This window comes from Struthio camelus, chromosome 24, assembly GCF_040807025.1.
Source record: "Struthio camelus isolate bStrCam1 chromosome 24, bStrCam1.hap1, whole genome shotgun sequence".
Classification (NCBI taxonomy): Eukaryota; Metazoa; Chordata; class Aves; order Struthioniformes; family Struthionidae; genus Struthio; species Struthio camelus.
The window spans coordinates 9,086,071-9,102,907 of record NC_090965.1 but is presented as its reverse complement, the minus strand read 5'-3'; the positions used below and the strand labels follow the sequence as shown (position 1 = coordinate 9,102,907).

The following is a 16,837-nucleotide window of genomic DNA, read 5'->3' as shown; positions in this document are numbered from 1 at the left end:
AAAGCGTTACGATTTGCACCTAGCCCACCCAGAAATAATATCGATCACCATGGAGGAGCACGTGCATATCATGCTGCGCCCCCCCAGCCTATTCCTGAGACAATTCATCAGCCTCTGCCCTGTTAGTGCCTCCTTAAGCACAACAATGTCCCCTTTAATTTACACCAGATACCTTGAGAGGACCACGGAAAATGTAAAAGTATAGCATGAGTATTTCCAAAAGGGAAAAGCCAACCAATATACGAAATTTGAAAAACTTTCACTTAAGGCCTGTGTTAGAGGCTGCACCACATGTGCAGTTTTCCTAAGAATACAAGCCCTACATGTTTTTAATAAAAGAATGTGTCAGAGATGTCATGCCCATACAGCACTTACACAGAGTTAGGCTGCATGATACTGTGGGAGGTCTTGCAGACTCATAGGCACAAATTAACCTTAGTCCCTAAGCTGTGTGGTTTTGCCATGGAGACCATAACGTATTCATTGTTGTCGGTCTGGAATAAGGGAACATCAGTTTACAATAGACATTTAGTAAGTATTTTGCTTCTGCTGAATTTTGAATAGAGTAATGAGAAGCCAGTATCGTGTGGAACACCTGAGGTGCCATCACTAAATTGCAGCGTAAAACCAAGTCTCAGAGAAAGTGGTAACTGACAATTGTTTGACACTTCTCTACAGGATATATTACAAATAATTGTACTGCCTGGCCAAATTCCAGCTCAAGAGATTTTTTTTCTTCTCCTAAATTCCTCTATCACTTTTACATGGAGACATAGCCAGCCAGGGTCCCAGACCTTCTAGCTTGTGCCTTCTGCAAATATTAAATATATATGAATTAAAAATACACCAATTTTTAAGGGCACCATTCCATTACCACTGTTTACTGTACATAACCCTGTGTTGTCTTCAGGAGCTTTGTTTGCCTCATTTAGACGTTTCAGTTGCTATGAGGTTTCTGAGCACTCAGAGATTTCAAATCAGAGCTCAGGCTTCTCACAGCCCTCTGGAGTCTTGTAACTTGCAGAGCAACTATTGCAACATATCTTAATATTTAAATAGTGATTCATTGCTGGCTGCCTCATGGAACAAGCTTATCAGTGCATGACTGCAAACTGAACTGTCCCTGTTTCCTTTAGAGCCCACCTCACCTCCTCGAAGAACACAAATTATACCAAAATACACAGTGTCCTGGCTGTTTAATCCATGCCTCTAAGTAACGCATGCTGCATCATTAATATGCACCCTATGTCACTGCCCCAAAGCATGAGTGCTGGACATAATGCTCTACAAAAAGCACGTACAGGCTTGAGTCATTCCGAACAAAAACTCCACATTCATATCAGCAGGATGGGAGAAACTGGCACAGCCAAAACGAAATGGTACAAAAGGAAGACTTCCCACTTCCCCTCCAGGGTAAGACACTGTACAATGAAAGGAACCACGTGAATTCTCTATTCATACACTTAACTTTTACTAAACATAAAAAGATTCATCAAGAATGAGTTAAAGCACAGAGTCACTGTACCAGCTTCCCTAAAGCGCTTTGCCTGGAATCTCCCCAAGAACTGCTGTTCCTCGTGCTAACGAAATGCAGTTCAGGCCTGAACACTGTCAATGCTTTGTATTTCTGCTTGTTCTTCTTCCCACATGCTTATAGTAAGACCTCCAGGAGATACCAATAGAGAGGAAAAATTGCTCTCTAGTCATTAGATTAACCTACATGCTCTTCAGTGTGCAAATCTAGCAGTCCCCTGGGCTACACTGGGTATCCCAGGGGTATCAAAAGGGACACACACACGGATGAAACCCAGAATTTTAAAAGCAGGAATTAATTTTTCTTTTTAAGACTAGAGCATCTAAAAATGGTTCAAGTTCCGCTGAAGCTTAGCTGGCTTTTACTCTGAGCAAAAAGCTAGGGCTTTTTCAAATATCGGTACCACTTCATATTGCAGGTCAGCGCCCAATAATACCAGAAAACATGGCTGCAAGTGCATGAAATACCATCTAAACCCAGAGGATTGAATTCAACACTCTCTCCACAAATAATCCTGCAGTAGATTCACAGGAGTCAGTGCTGGAGTAGAAGTTTTAGGTCTCATTCTTGTGCAGCCTGCTCTAGCTAGCGCAAAATTTCTCATCACAGTTATCTCACACTGGTTTTGCAAATCAGGTTCTACATCTCTCCAGCAAAATCCTTCCCCAAACTCTAAGACGGCTGATAGTCTGATCTTTTCTTATGGTGTTCTAAAACACTTTCTCTGAAGTTCCAAGTGACAAGGTGACTCTTAGTCTGGGTGTAAAAACCAAAGTCATCACGACAGACTGTGAGCCAGACAGCTGTTATACTTTCTACAAACGCACTGAAGGACTCGCTCTCAGTACTCCAGGTCACTGAGATCATGTTTGAGGCATATGATTAATTTTCAGCCCTTGTGTGTTAAAGGGCAGCAAGGGAAAAACGAAAAAGAATTTCTTTAGAACAGTGTTAAATGAGGCAGAAGAGCTTGTCACTTAACAAGAGCTTTTAAACTATCTTTGCATAAGGTAACATCTAGAAGGTTAACAGGCATGAATAGCATTTTATTGATTTGAGGCATTCCAAAGGGTCTTACTGCACTGATTGTAGATGAATGCAGGGGAAGGATTTTGCATGTGATTATCAAGCTTTAGCTGGCGATGTTTGAAGCATTTATTAAAAAAAAAAAAAAAGCAGAAAAAAGAAAATGCCAAAGAAAGGCTGTCACTTAGCCTGAAAACTGAGCCTGTCTTGGGACTCAAATGAGTGTCTTAGCCCACAGAAAATTTTATTTTATCCATTTATTTGGCCATATCATCTAGCCACCTAGCCTAGAAGGAAAGCACATGAGAGACTCCCAGGAGTAACCTGTTATGTGTAACGTGCAAAGAGTTATGTTTTCATTCAGAAATTCTCACACCAATGAGTTCTTGGAGTGGGGAAAGAAGTTCAGCTGATTAAAAAAATGTTTTGCAATATTTGATTTTCCCCTTGGAAGGAAATTATGCTTACTTCAACTCTGCTCCCATGAAAGCTCTGTTTGTCATAAGCAGATATCAAAGCTAAAAATAAAGCCTCCACTGTAAATCATTTTACTTTTCAATATTTGCTCATTAAATACAAGAATATCCCAAAGAAGAACACAGAAAATCCAAATACCATCTGACAGTAACTAGAGACCTCTCCAGATTTCAAGTACCCTGGACAAGGGACTTCTTCCCTACATCCAGACTTTAATTTTAGCACCATTTCTCTCTGTCTACTACAAAAAAATCTGCAGGTTGCAGTGTCCAGGTCCTCTCTTCTACTCCAGGGTTGTAGACTCGGCTACACTTTGTAGCCAAGTCACAAAAACCTGCTTGTGTTAGAATTTCACAGGGTAGGACGTGTCCTCCTGCATCACAGAGGCACTTTGGGAATTCATATATCCCAGTGGTTTGTACACAGTCATTTCAACATCACAGCCTTTTTAAAAAAAATCTGCTGTTATTTGTCTGCTTGCCTTTCCCTTTCCTCCAGCTCAAAATTACTTCAATCAATATTGATATTAATACACATTTCGACACAAGAATGTAATAAATGGCTCACTGAAACAATGCCTGTAAATTCAGCCAGTTGCTGTGCTAATCATGTTCCTACCATACTCCAGGGGCGTTATCTACAAACAAGCTTTTAGTTACATGATCAGAACATGCTCCAGTCCACATCCAGCTTACTGGATGGGTTTTTGGTTGTCAACCATTTGCAGAAGAAAGCACTGAAGTCACTTCTAGAGGACAAACCGCAGGGGAGAATGAACCTCCTATGAAGCTTACCACTGCATCTGCTGAACAGAGCGCAGCAACATTTGCATTACAACATCTGGTGCCTGACTGGAATTCAGACTCCTGATACGTTGTGCTGTGATACGAGGGAGTCACGAGGGATGGGGCAGTCAGTCAGAATTAAGAGGCTCAATCATCTCAGATGCAATATATGGATTGTATCAGGCCAAACTGTACATCAGACTTCAAAATCCCAATTACCTGCACTACAACATAGGACTGAGTGAGCCAGTGCTGTCAATCACATGCCTGAGTCCCAAAGCCGTTTCAGTACCGTCTATTCCACTATGTACATATGCACAGCCATCCCTAGTGCGCTGGTGAGAAGCCCCACAAGACAAGGCATATAGGAAGTCTTTACAGAAGGACAGTGTTAAAGCTTAAGTATAAAACTGCTGCAGAAAGCTTTTGCAATATGCAAAGTAAAAACACAAACAGCAAATAAGCACTCAACAGAGTAGCAGTTTCTGTCATGTGGAATCTAAAGAAGCTAAACCAACATGAGTTTCCATCTGCATAAAACAGATTATTTCATCTCTGATTCTACTGGTATTATTTAACATACAAACTACAATTGTTAATGAAAAGATTGCTGGGTAGAATCCAGTACAGAGGTTTGAACACTTTTCAGCTGGTCTCACATTCCTGAGAATTCGCCCTTTAGTGAATTCAGATTTGAATGAATCCAAAATTTCTGAATGTACGGATGGGAAGGAAACTGCTTGGTTTTGAAATGGAATGGTAAATCAGTCCTCATTTGCAGACGCATACAAGGGGAACTGAAGGTATATGAACCTGGTCACAAGTAGCCACATGGTTTTAGGTTTGTTAGAGCTCATCTGCACAGACAGGGAGGTGCTAGATGAATGAGGGTGGGAATTTAAAATACTCACCAGCTGCCTTAACTGACACATCTGTTCTGCAACAAGAGCGCCTTTCTTTGGTTTAGCTTAACTCTTTGCCAAAGCGGTGGTGTAATTTACAGGTCGTCTTTACAGTGAAAGCACTGTGTGAATTGTTGTTTATATGGTGGATTTCTAAACTTTCCTGTCTGACCTGGACACCGATTTTGCTGCTCACTCAGGGAACTTGAATGGGCTTTTGGTGCCATTGCACTCGTCTGAAGGAGGGGCTTCTCTTTTTTTCTTTTTTTCCTACTAGCTATGGTGACATGGTGCCCAAGACAATTGCTGGGAAGATATTTGGCTCCATTTGCTCCCTGAGCGGGGTGCTGGTCATTGCTCTGCCGGTTCCAGTCATTGTTTCCAACTTCAGCCGTATTTACCACCAGAACCAGAGAGCAGACAAGCGGAGAGCTCAGAAGGTAAGCCAGCCCCGTGCAGTGCCACCGCACTGCCTCCTCTCCCAAAAGCTCAGCCACTGCAGGGCTCATGACACCATGAGCAGTTCCCATTCTGAGCCTCTTCCCAGAGGGTGGCCTACCTTCACCTCTCCAGGTACCTGCATCTGCGCAGATTAACACTTACACACAGTTAACTCCTTGCACCCATACAGACACCAGCTAGCGCACTGGCAGTATCCTAGGTACTGTTATATCTTAAGTGTCAGAAGCAATGGGGCTTTTACTGCTTGCCTTTATTACACACCAGACCAAAATAAACAAACAACTATGTACCCTTATATCATTACCGGAATCATTTACTTTTCTGGCTGCATGGTTCCTCTGTCATCTTGCTGCCCTAAAGTTTTGAAAACACCTGTCTAGACACAAATGCTTATGCACACATACCCCCCTCAAAGCTGTTGACTATAATATAGACAAAATACTGAGAACATGCAACAGCCTCTGGAAATTTCAAAGGATTGTTGAATATTCCAAAATCTGAACAGTTTTCACATGTGTGTGTGTATATGTATGTACATGCATATACATATATATACACACACACACGAGGAACAACTATAATGAGTAGAATTTCTTTTGCATTACCAAGCAAAGAGCAACATATTAATAAAAACAAGCTTTACTAATGCATAAGGAAAAGGCACAATACATAGCAATTAATAAAATGTAGGCAGAACAGTAGGTAAAACACACAAACATGCACATGCTCCAGCAGCAGACTTACAATCAGAGATAATTTTAGAGAAGATCTGATTTTGTATGGAGCTTCTAATATTCAAGGGATGTCTAAGTAATATAAAAATCACTGCTATGTGAAAAGACGGATAGGAAGCTATGGCTGGATTTTTGCAGATTGGAAGGAACCGATTAAGAAATTCAGTAGTAACTAGATGTCTCATCCCTCTCAAATTCCTCGTCCTACTTATTCCAAACTCCAGATCATGACAAGGACATATTGGAAGTTTGGAAAGTTCACTTCTGTAAGGCTGCCCTAAATCCTTTTTGTCAAAAGGTCACCAGCTGTTCCATCATACTATCTACCTTCTCTCATGTGCAAAGAAATATACTGTGAATTTGTAAAGCTACCTTCTGTGTTGCACCTGCTGTGCTCCTCACTTTCCAGTCTCCAGCTGTGTCAGTCCTCTATCTTTCACCAGTGCTTACAATCACTTTTAAATACGAAAACCCTTTGAACAATTCAAAAACAGACAGCGCTCTCCACTAGAATGTTAGTTACAGAAATGTAATCCGATGGGTAATGAGCAGGACTGTACTATAAGCATTATAGCAGCATTACATTTCTTCCGTGTTAATACCTAATTTAACATTGGTTCACTAGAAGACAGACGTGCTCTTCATCCTATCTACATTTAGCAACTTAAATTTCAAACTTCGGAGCACAATAGAACACGCAACAAAACTTTAGCCAATTAACAACCGACTTCTTAGTGCAGTGAACTTGTAAGTCACTGCAATAACTTCTAAGGAACTGTAAGCACAATTCACTCATTGCTAATCTGTAACATCTCTCGCACCTTCAAACATATAATTTAAGAAAAACAAATCAACAGAAAAAAAACCCCAACTGCCTTCACTTAAAACAATATTTCAAATTACATATTAAGTAAAAGGAAGTGTTTTAAAAGAGAAATACGCACTTAGAAGTCTGCTTTAGAAGGGGCCAGTGCACGATAATCCATTTATATAACTGAAGATTTTGAGGGGATGTACATTTCTATTGAAATGGTGCATAAACACAAGAGAAAGAACCTGCTTTACAGAGTAGTCTAAGAAGGAAAAAAAATACAGAAGAGAAATACAAACAAGATTTGTGCACAACCATGGACTGAGATGCAAAGAAACTCCAGAACTGAACCCACATGTGTGCCTTAAGAGACTATCCTGTCCTGGCAGCCAGCGGTCTGAAGCTTCTTGTTGTGATTCACTTTTACCTTCATTTCTTGGACTATGATCCACTTGGTGACAAGGAAATATACCACCATCCTTGATGCTAATGTGATTGACTGCAGCTTTTATACGGTTTGCTGTATTGACACAGCAATGTATAATTCCTCCCCTCCCCCTCCCTCCCATTTGAATTTCTAATTCCCTTGATATGGGATGAATTTCTGGGCTAAGAAAGTTTTCTCAAGTCAGAAGCGTGAGTAATTCTCACATGCTCATCACTGCATGAATACTAAACAGAACGAGAGAGAGAGACAGAGAGACAGAGAAAGAGAAAGAGAGAAGTACATTAACGACAGTCTCTCTGGAGATGGCCGGGGACGTACAAATCTACTCTGAATGACGTCCTTGTTCCAGCACCACACTCCAGTCAATTGAATTCCTTCTTCAGGAATAGGATAAATCCTAGTAATAGTTAAAGCTTTCCCCAACCAAATTGAAGATACAGAGACGTCTGCACTGGTCTTTCAAGAATGCGGGATAAAGCTTTTCGCACTGTCCTAGTCCTTGAATATCTAGAAGAGTCCACCAGTATCAGGTCCTCATAGGCAGAGTTTAGAAGACACAGCTTCGTTGAAATAACACAAATGTCTTTCCAGAGTTTCTAGTGTGCTAAATAAATTCTTTTCCTCTTTTAATTGAAGAGTAAATTTTTAGTGTGTGCATTATTATCAATGTTTTAAAAGAAATTCAGTTTATTTCAAGAATCATAACTATTATAAAATATAGTAGGTTTGAAGGGCAGAATCTAGACTATATTTATCTTTTCTTTATGAACTCATGCTGAAATTGTCCAATGAGAAATAATAAAGACAAAAATAACGTAAGAGTGTTAAACTGTCTGGACTTGACACTCAAAAGATGTAAAGGGAAGGGAAGGAAAGTCAGTGAACCTGGACTCTCCAGCTTGGTATGAATTTCTTAGCGGCTCCATTTCTTCAGAAAATAGGAAAACACTGCATAGCTCTGATTCCTCTGTGTTATTATATGCTCACCCTCAACTTTTTCTCACTGTTAAGGAGGCACTGGCTTAGGAGGGAAAGGTGTTTAAATAGCATAAATAAAATACTGGGAGGTGTGCCAACCAGCACCTATTCTTTCAACTGAGGAAAACGTTCTTTAAAATGGAAAAAAAAAACTACCAGTGATTTAATCCCCTTGAAGATAAATTATTCTTCTTCAAACCTGCATTGCAAGAGAATTAATTACAAGGAGATCTGGCAATCTTAATTTATTGCGCTGTGTCATCAAGTTTTGTCCTCTGGCATGCAGCAAGGACCAGGTCAATCTGAATGGAAGATGAATTGATCATTTCTGACAAGATTCATTTTGGTAAAGTTGTTTTTTTCCCAAAGATTTTTTTTTCTTTTTGAGTGATGTGCTAAGAAGTGACCTTCCTGACATTGAAACGATGCTGCTCTTGAGTGAATGTCACAGCCTTTGGTTTTAAACAGAATGTGACACTTAAAAGGCTTGACAGTAGAATGACTCTCTAATTCAGACATGTGCTGGAGTCTCTCTCTTGCTGTACTCAGTTTGCAGTGTAGGTGCAACGTGAGGAAGAGGGAGAAAAGTATCTGACGCTGTCTCTGAGGCAGCAAGGATGCAGCCTGCCAGTGTTTTACCCCTCACTTTTCAGCCCTAGAAAGAGAAAGCAGAGGCAGCTAGTAATAAGTTTTGAACATGCTGCTCCTTTAAAAGCAGCAGAAAGAGTAAAATTAGTATACTGCTTGAAAGTTAGATTCTGTGTGAATACAACACCAAGCTACCACGTTATTCCTACCTGAGTAGGGTAGGAGAGAAATACATGGCCGAAAGATTGTCAGATAATAGGGTAGTGAAAAGAATAGACACAGTCTCTGACCTCAATGCAATAAACATCCGAGGAGTGCAGATTGCTTTCTCAAGGTTTCCTGGAATGTTGTAGACCTCTCAACTCTGTCAGACTGGTCAAAACTCCTGTCGAGTATTTCAAACAATAACAAAACAATGAAGAAACAGGGGAGGAGAAAAATATTAGACCTCTTAGTAGAACTATTTCTAGTCAGGTGTTTTTCAAAGTGTTATAGGATGCTTTCTTTGTCCTTAATCTCCCAGCTACACTGACACTTGTCTTTGTACTACTTGGACTGTCCAGCTTTAAAAATAACCAGCCCAGGTGCCTCAGCTGGAAAGATTTTGCTAAGGGCAGCAAAGTTCATTTATTCCGTTGGTCTTTTTACTACTGGAATAATGCTTCAAAAAAAGGACAACTATAGGCCCTTTAGTGGTGCAAAGCTACTGGAGAGAGTTGGAGGAGAAGATTCTGCCACTAAGTGAGATGGGCTATGTGCACATCAAATGTAAAAAATTGTCTGTGTGCATTAAACTGAACGGATACAGCGTGGAGTAAATACAGGAGGCCCCTCTTGCTGCAAGGTAATGGTGCTAGCAGATGTCATGTTAATGAAAAAGAATTAAAAGGCTTTGTGCTTTAAAATGTTTTGAAAAGAGCTGATTAATTCTGCACAGGCCTCTCCTCCCTTTTATGAGCAAAGATCTTCCCAAGCTGCTGCAGTATGGTCCAACTAATTATGGCAGTAATGATCCCGTTGGCTCCAACATGATATGCCCAGGGGAAGAGGTGTTGGCAATAAACTGTACCAGGAACTCTCAGAAATGTGAGTTTGCTCAGGTGCATCCATGACTGCAAAATACTAAGTGCACTAGCAGCTTTTTGGTCACAAAAAAAGTACAGTAGGACAGAAAAAATACCGTGCAACACCTAAATAGAGCAGTAATGATTAACCCTATTTTGTCATTAGCCACGCCTTCCTACAAACATGAATGTATGTGCAGATGAAGATGCTGAAGTCCTCAAAAGCATATTTAAAGCAGTTTTGAACATTCTTGGAAGGCATTTGGAAGTAGAGCAGTAGCAGGAACGCCTGGAAATATCAACAACAGCCTAAAGCAAAATGGCCTCTAGAACAGTCTCTTTACAGCTAAAATTTAATGAACTAAGTTGTCCTAGATCTTCTCAGTTTGCAGAAAAAATGTACAAAAAGGGGCTCCTTACAGAGTGCATTATGTCTCCTCACATTTGCACAACAGAAGAGGGAGAAATGTAGATGTTCGAATGCTGTGAAAATCCTGTTTAAAGTGCATTTATCATTTAATGGTTAGATTTGCTAAATGAGCCAAGATATTGAAATGGCTGATAATCTCAGAGGGATTAGCATGGTTTTACTGGTGCATTTTACCGGGGATAAACTGAAACTGTCCAGCTCTATGAATATAAAACTTCAGTAATCACAGCACTTGATTTCAGGTCTGTAGTAAACATGCTTTTGAGGACTATAGCTTCTTAGTCTCCTCAGTTCATTTCCTTTACTATCTGGTGGCTTTTGACTGTATGAGAACAAGGAGTGCACTCCAAAAGCTTTGAAAAAGACTTCTCACCTCATCCTGTAGGTTATGAGTTTCCAGCAAAGAACCAAACACCCAAATTCAGGCAAGAAAAGGACTACACAGGAGAAGTTCATTTCTTAGAGCACCTCTTACATAGAGCTTTACAGGAGTGAAAAATCACAGGCCATCAAAGAGTATATGGTATAAATTAGGTGAAGCAGAGGAGTGGATACATTGCCTGGTGGAAGCATTCAATCACAGAACCAATATGACCAGGAGAAAGGAATGAAGGAGCAAGAGAGAAGTGGTATCTGTTCAGATGGAGGTCAATGAGAGGAAACATACAGAGGAAGGCTACTGCAGACCAGAAGAACTACTCATGAGATGGTTGTGCACAGGCAGCTATGACTGTGCAGAAAGATGAAGAGGTAACTATGGAGATGCTTAAAAGGGGCTTAAGCCAAAGGCAGAAAGAGTAAGAACACAAATGTCTTTCTGATTGTTCCGTAAGAGGCACGTTAGAAACATCCTGTTCCAGTCCAGCCATCATCCCCAGAGGCACAGAAAACAGGACTGCGCTCAGAGAAGATGGGGATGAAGAGAATGCTTAACACTAGATTTATGGCTTCATCTTACCCATGAGAACGACAGCCCACACACCCGTCAATAACAAGACCATTATAATAATTGATTTGCCACAAAGCAGGGGAGTCAGCTTTGAAATGTTCTGTTTTTCAGCTGACACCCCAAATTCTGGAGGTGGGTTAGTGAACTTTAGAATGTGGAACAGAATGGCCAGAAAAAGCTACTCTAGCAAAGCTGTGAGCTGTCTACGGAGAGCTCAGCAACAGAACATGACTCAGTTCCCAGCAGGGGATGGGGTTGGGAACTTAAGGAGAGAGAGAAACAATAAGGTTAAAACTGGAGCTGGCTGACATTTAAAAAATGTGGTTTTTTTCCAACCACAATAAGTCTGTTTTTGCTATTGTTGATATTTAACAATTTGACAAGGAAAAAAGCTGCTGTTTTTTGAAGAGAGAGGAAAAAAAAAAGGATTTCAGTTTTGCCGGGTAGGTACCTCTTTTCTCTTCCTCCTCTTTTTCCTGTTTGCTGTTTGTCATATCCCCTAACACATTTCAGAGGAGAAAATAAACAAACCAGGAATCTTTCCTCTTTTTCTTTCATATTGCTCAGGAAAGCAAATGGCATTTTTAATCAGTTCAGCTAGTTTAAATTCTCTGGATCCCAAATTGCATACGACAATTAGATGTCTCCAACCATCTTGTAAAAGGATTGAAATCAGTGAGCTACAGCTTATAGGTTCAGTCTCCAAAGCAAACCTACATATGTAAAATATTGAGCCTGTTGTCACTAGTGGCCTAATGCCCAATTAAAATAATTTCCACACATATCCAGAAGCCACTCTACGTTTACTGCATGCCTTGAGGCCCTTTCATGTTCTCAGTCATAACTGGGTAACAGTCTGTGATGCATAAGAACCTAACTAATCCATGCTCAGGGTTGTCCCTTGGTCATCTCAGCAAGTCTCCCCTTTCCTCACCTGTTGGAAGTCCAGATTGTGTGTGGCAAGCTCTGTCCAGATGGCTCGTTATGTAGCGCAGTTGGTAGGATTTGTAATGGCTGATGTTGCCTGCTTCATCCCAGATGTCTAAACAAACAGAATCTGAAACTGCCTTGTCAAGGAGACCTGCATGCAAAACGCTCAGCCAAAAACGCTGGGAAGTCTTCTACTACTTTGGAACTGGGTTCTCGTAATTAGATTCCTTTCTATTATCATTATTAACCAGTTATTTTGCCATTGTGCCTATATAATGCAGAAATGAGTAGGCCGGGTGCAGTTTAGATTCCTTGCAGTTCTCAAAGTACTGAATACAGTTCAGAAACACCCCTGCACCAGCTGGAACACATAGTTATGTTTAGATTCATGGATAAGGATATAGCCATTGGGTCAGCAAAAGCATAGCTTAAAGTGGGTGGAAGTGGTTGTAAAGCTTATTGCTGTTACTAATTTGTACCATGACAGTGATTTAACAGCCAAAGAGTAAGATCTGTCCCTGATGCATGCGGGGCTGGGATGGCAATTCAGGTCTCCATGGGTCTTCTAATTGCATATGTCAGAGATGGGAAAACTCCATAGCCTACAAGCAGATCTCTCCAGGGCCACTGCAAAATTTCACTGCTAACACACTCCCAGATGTCTTATACAACCCAATTTGAAAAGTCCTAGAGTCTCATTATTTCTCTCCTCCCACTCCACCCAGCAGCCATGGTCTGCAAAGTCTGACTCAGAACAAAGTCTTTGTTATTCGAAGGTCATGAAAATCCAATCAAAAAATAACTACTGATAACTTCAACATCAGATCAGGCTCTAAACCAGCAGGAGACAGACCCTCTCTGGGCATAAATAGGAGCCTGCCTTCCTCTTTTGTCGCCCCACTACAGCCATCCTCATTGTTTTGACAAGCAAGGATGTTTGTAGCAGCATGAACCTTCCTGCTTCCCCTCACCATGACTCAGGTTTTCTCAAGCATAAAATTGGGATAAACCCTCTTCTTTTCCTGGCTCAGTGGCTTCTTGCAGAGTTAGTTCATGTACATGTACAAGGCTATAAAGTGAAACTGTCTTTTAGTAATATTCTTCATATCCGGGATTTTAAATTCATACGTGAGCCTTTGCACTAGCAGTTTCTGCTGACTCACCAAACACGGCAGCAGAAACAACAGCAAGTGTTTTTCCTGACCAGACACTGGTAACAAGCAGAGCAACAGCAAACGCTGGCAGAGAGTTGTTCATGAGCAAGCAAGGGAATCAAGAGCGTGCGTAAAACTTATCAGTAAGTTTTCAAAAAACATGTATATGGGAAAAATTACGGTCTGCCTGTGAGCAGTCTGTAGGCAGAAAAAAAGTTCAATTCACCAGACAAATTGCTCCTTAGGAAATAGTTACTCTTTTCTCCTCTTTTTCACAGTAAAGCAGAACTCTTCTGTTTACTATGCAGAGCACTGTCTGATGCTAATTTGAGCCACCTGTTCTCCATGTAAGTGTAGCCATTTAGACCAAACTCAGCATTAACTCTGAACAAATACAATAATAAAGTGCAATTCTGCATATTGTCCATGAGCCCCAGTATGAAGCTGCCAGGGCATTTTAGTCCACGTATGAAACATAGCTTCCTTAGCTATTGAGTCGGGACAATTAGGAGCCATTCCAGTAAGAGCGTGGAACAATGCTGGAATGCAAAAACAAGGGCCAGGGAAACAAGTAACCATGACAACTCCCGAGCTTTCTGCTGACAAATCAGGGAGCGCTTTCAGCGCCCAGTATAGTATGTGAGGCAGGTTTTTCCCTTGATAGTCACCAAATCAAGGCATGTAGCCAATGTTCTGTGGCTGTCATTGTAAGGACATGAGCTGTGACACACATTCTTCTGAGTCTTCACTTCTCATCAAACATGATAATGGCATGGATTTGTGATGATCTTTTTTTTCAGAAGCCTAATGCAAGAAACTTGTCCCCAGGGACCCTAAGAACAAGAGGAACAACTCAGAGCAGCTTAAATAACACAGCTATTTGCGCTCCACAATGACTTTATTGTTACCTAGTGACTTTCAAACAATTTTCATTTGCCAGCAAGCAACACTTCTCTCAATTAATGCTGAAAGGTTTAAGCATAGAGAAGTGAGATGGAGCACAGCTCCTGTCTTTACCCTGGCTTGAGTAACCGCTGCCTGCACCCATGCAAGGAAAGCTTAATGCCGTTCGCTCTACTTGCTGCCAGCGGGTGCCTGTGATGCTGAGACGATACACGCTCAGTGAGCAGGCAGGGAGGCACAGAAATAGCTCCACCATCTTTTCTCTTCCCTTTGGGCTTTCTCTTGATGCAGCGCTCCACTGGGAAGAATGAAGGACATACATTTTACAAATTTGCTTAGCTTTCCTTAACTTTTTTAAAAAAGGATTTTTTCTGTGTTTTCACTATCTTCCCATGAAAGGTGTGAGCAGACTTCAGCACTACATGATGTGAGTGCCTCCATTTTTTGTAACTAATCAGAAGCCTGCATAAAACCAACACTGCTAATTAGCGTTCCTATATCAGGTCTAATAGGTAGGCATGTGACACTAGATCAAATTCTGTTAATTTCTCCATCCCCTGAATGGTTTATAGCTATTAATTAGGGGTGTGATTTGTGTGAAAGAGGTTATAAAAGTGAGATCTAGAAATACAGACAGACAGATAGATAAATCACGGGCAGACAGATATTCATCACAGCTTGCTTTCAGTGAACACAGAACCTACATTTATAATAATGGGGAACAGCAACCTCTCTATTAATAATGCAGGAAAATATAAAGCTCTTTGCTTGAGAAGATGTTTGTTAAGTAAAAGTGGCATTAGTTTCTGGACAGATTCTGACACCCTAATTCACATTTTGTACTCCTGGAGAATGTTATCCTGGTTTTTTTTTTTTTTTTTTTTTTTTACAAAACTTACAAAAGCCTGTTTTAACAGAATGAATTAATGATCTCTAGACAGAGATCGGTTATTTTCTATAGCCAGCTCTTACGTAGTATCCTTCTTACTACTTACTGGTTCAATGACTGCCGAAGAATTCTGCTAGCTCTCACAGTTGAGAATATTAGAGCCCACAATTGAGAATATTAGAGAGAATATTTGTAATAATATTTGTTTTACAATTTATATCTGGGAAATAACAGTCTTCCGTAAAGCTACAATTCGACTCTAACAGCACTACAGAGATTTTCATCTATATACATCTCTAAGGAACTATACCAGAGTCCCACTACAATTGGAACTGAACCTCTTTTGCCAGGCTTTCCTGAACTGATTTTGACCCAAGCTATAAAACCTAGCCCAATGTTAAGAATAATCAAAAAACTGTATGTAAGGGGTTTTTTAATTATTATTTCAAGAGGTAAACTGAAGAAATCAGGAGAGCTAGTTATGGAAGTCAGGTGGACTAGTTGTGTGGGAACCCGAGCGTAGAGGAGGCTTTGACTTTCAGCCAAGACGGAATAAGTATGTGTAGCTATTTTAGGCAAGGAAAAACTGTCCATTAGGGTTGTATCTCTTACTGGATGGATGATAACTGAAAAAAAAAAAATGGTATTAGGAATAAGCACGGCATCTACAAATAATGACAATATGAAATGTTAAGCAAAGGGATAAACTGAGAATTGTCAAACCCTAAGAGAAATGAAGTTTATTCGGTTCTTTGCTGTAGAGAGAATAAGGAACAAACGCCAGAAAGGGAACTGTCTAAGTAAAAAGAAAATGTCAATACAATGGCAAATGAGTAGAATTGGCAACAAATACATGCAGGCTGGAAATAAGAAGAATATTTCTAAACAGAAGAATACTGAGATTGTAAAACAGATGCCCAGTATGAGTGACTGCTAAACCTTCACTAATTTTAAGCCAGAGCTTGTCAAGTTCATGATGAAAAAGGAAATTTGCAACAGAAGGGGACTGACCACCAAGTTCCAGTGGCTTCTCAGCAGTCCTGCACCCCCCGGCTCAAATTTTGCATATTAAGACACTTTTTCAAAGTTCTCTGTTTAATCAGCCAGGATATTTATGACTAGCAGAGAAGTCGAGATCCATTAAATTCCATATTCTGTGCATTGTTCTATAAATAGATTGAACATCATGTACTTCAGTGTTGGAAAAGATTAAACGATATACTGCATTTGAAATGATGTTCTGTTGCTTTAATGGTGCCAAGTGTAAGGTAAGATTAAAAGGAGAGCCACAAAGGAGTGGACGGGAATCTTTCATCTCTGGAAAGTAATGAAGAGGCCCAAAATAAGATCAAGGTCTGACTGTAAGTGGTTCTATCAAATCATATAGGATTTTAATGAGTTCTACACTATCTAATTTCCATATGCCGCTCTACATCTCCCCCAAAGCAATGAAGACAGAATATTTAAACTTGGCTCAAAAGTTGTTTAATGTAAAGATTTGAGAGGAAAGCAAAGTCCAAATGTGCACTCTTTATTTCTTAGAAAAAAGGTTAGAATGACAGAAAGATGATCTACAGAAATGAACTTTTCCAACTCTTTGCTGTAACTCTACTGCCTGCCTATTGCAATAGTCAGATGGAAGTAGGGCTAGCAGAAGAATAACTAGTACTTATTATATGTGTCATTTGCTTTTTAAATAGCTATTATTTCACCTAATTTTGAAATGCATGTAATAACCTCAAGCCCTAATTTGGCAGTCTAGCCTGTTTCCAA

At 40.3% G+C, this 16,837-nt stretch overlaps 1 protein-coding gene across 6 annotated transcripts in view; it reads left to right on the top strand.

The window, feature by feature from the left end:
- The window catches only part of KCND3 (potassium voltage-gated channel subfamily D member 3), a 140,502-nt gene that overhangs the window by 103,344 nt on the left and 20,321 nt on the right, over window positions 1-16,837 (top strand). For all 6 annotated transcript variants that reach the window (XM_068918153.1, XM_068918154.1, XM_009672163.2 and 3 more), the window contains one exon: window positions 5,002-5,164. In XM_068918153.1, the coding sequence (XP_068774254.1) occupies window positions 5,002-5,164 (163 nt within the window). The remainder of the gene's footprint in view (window positions 1-5,001; window positions 5,165-16,837) is intronic.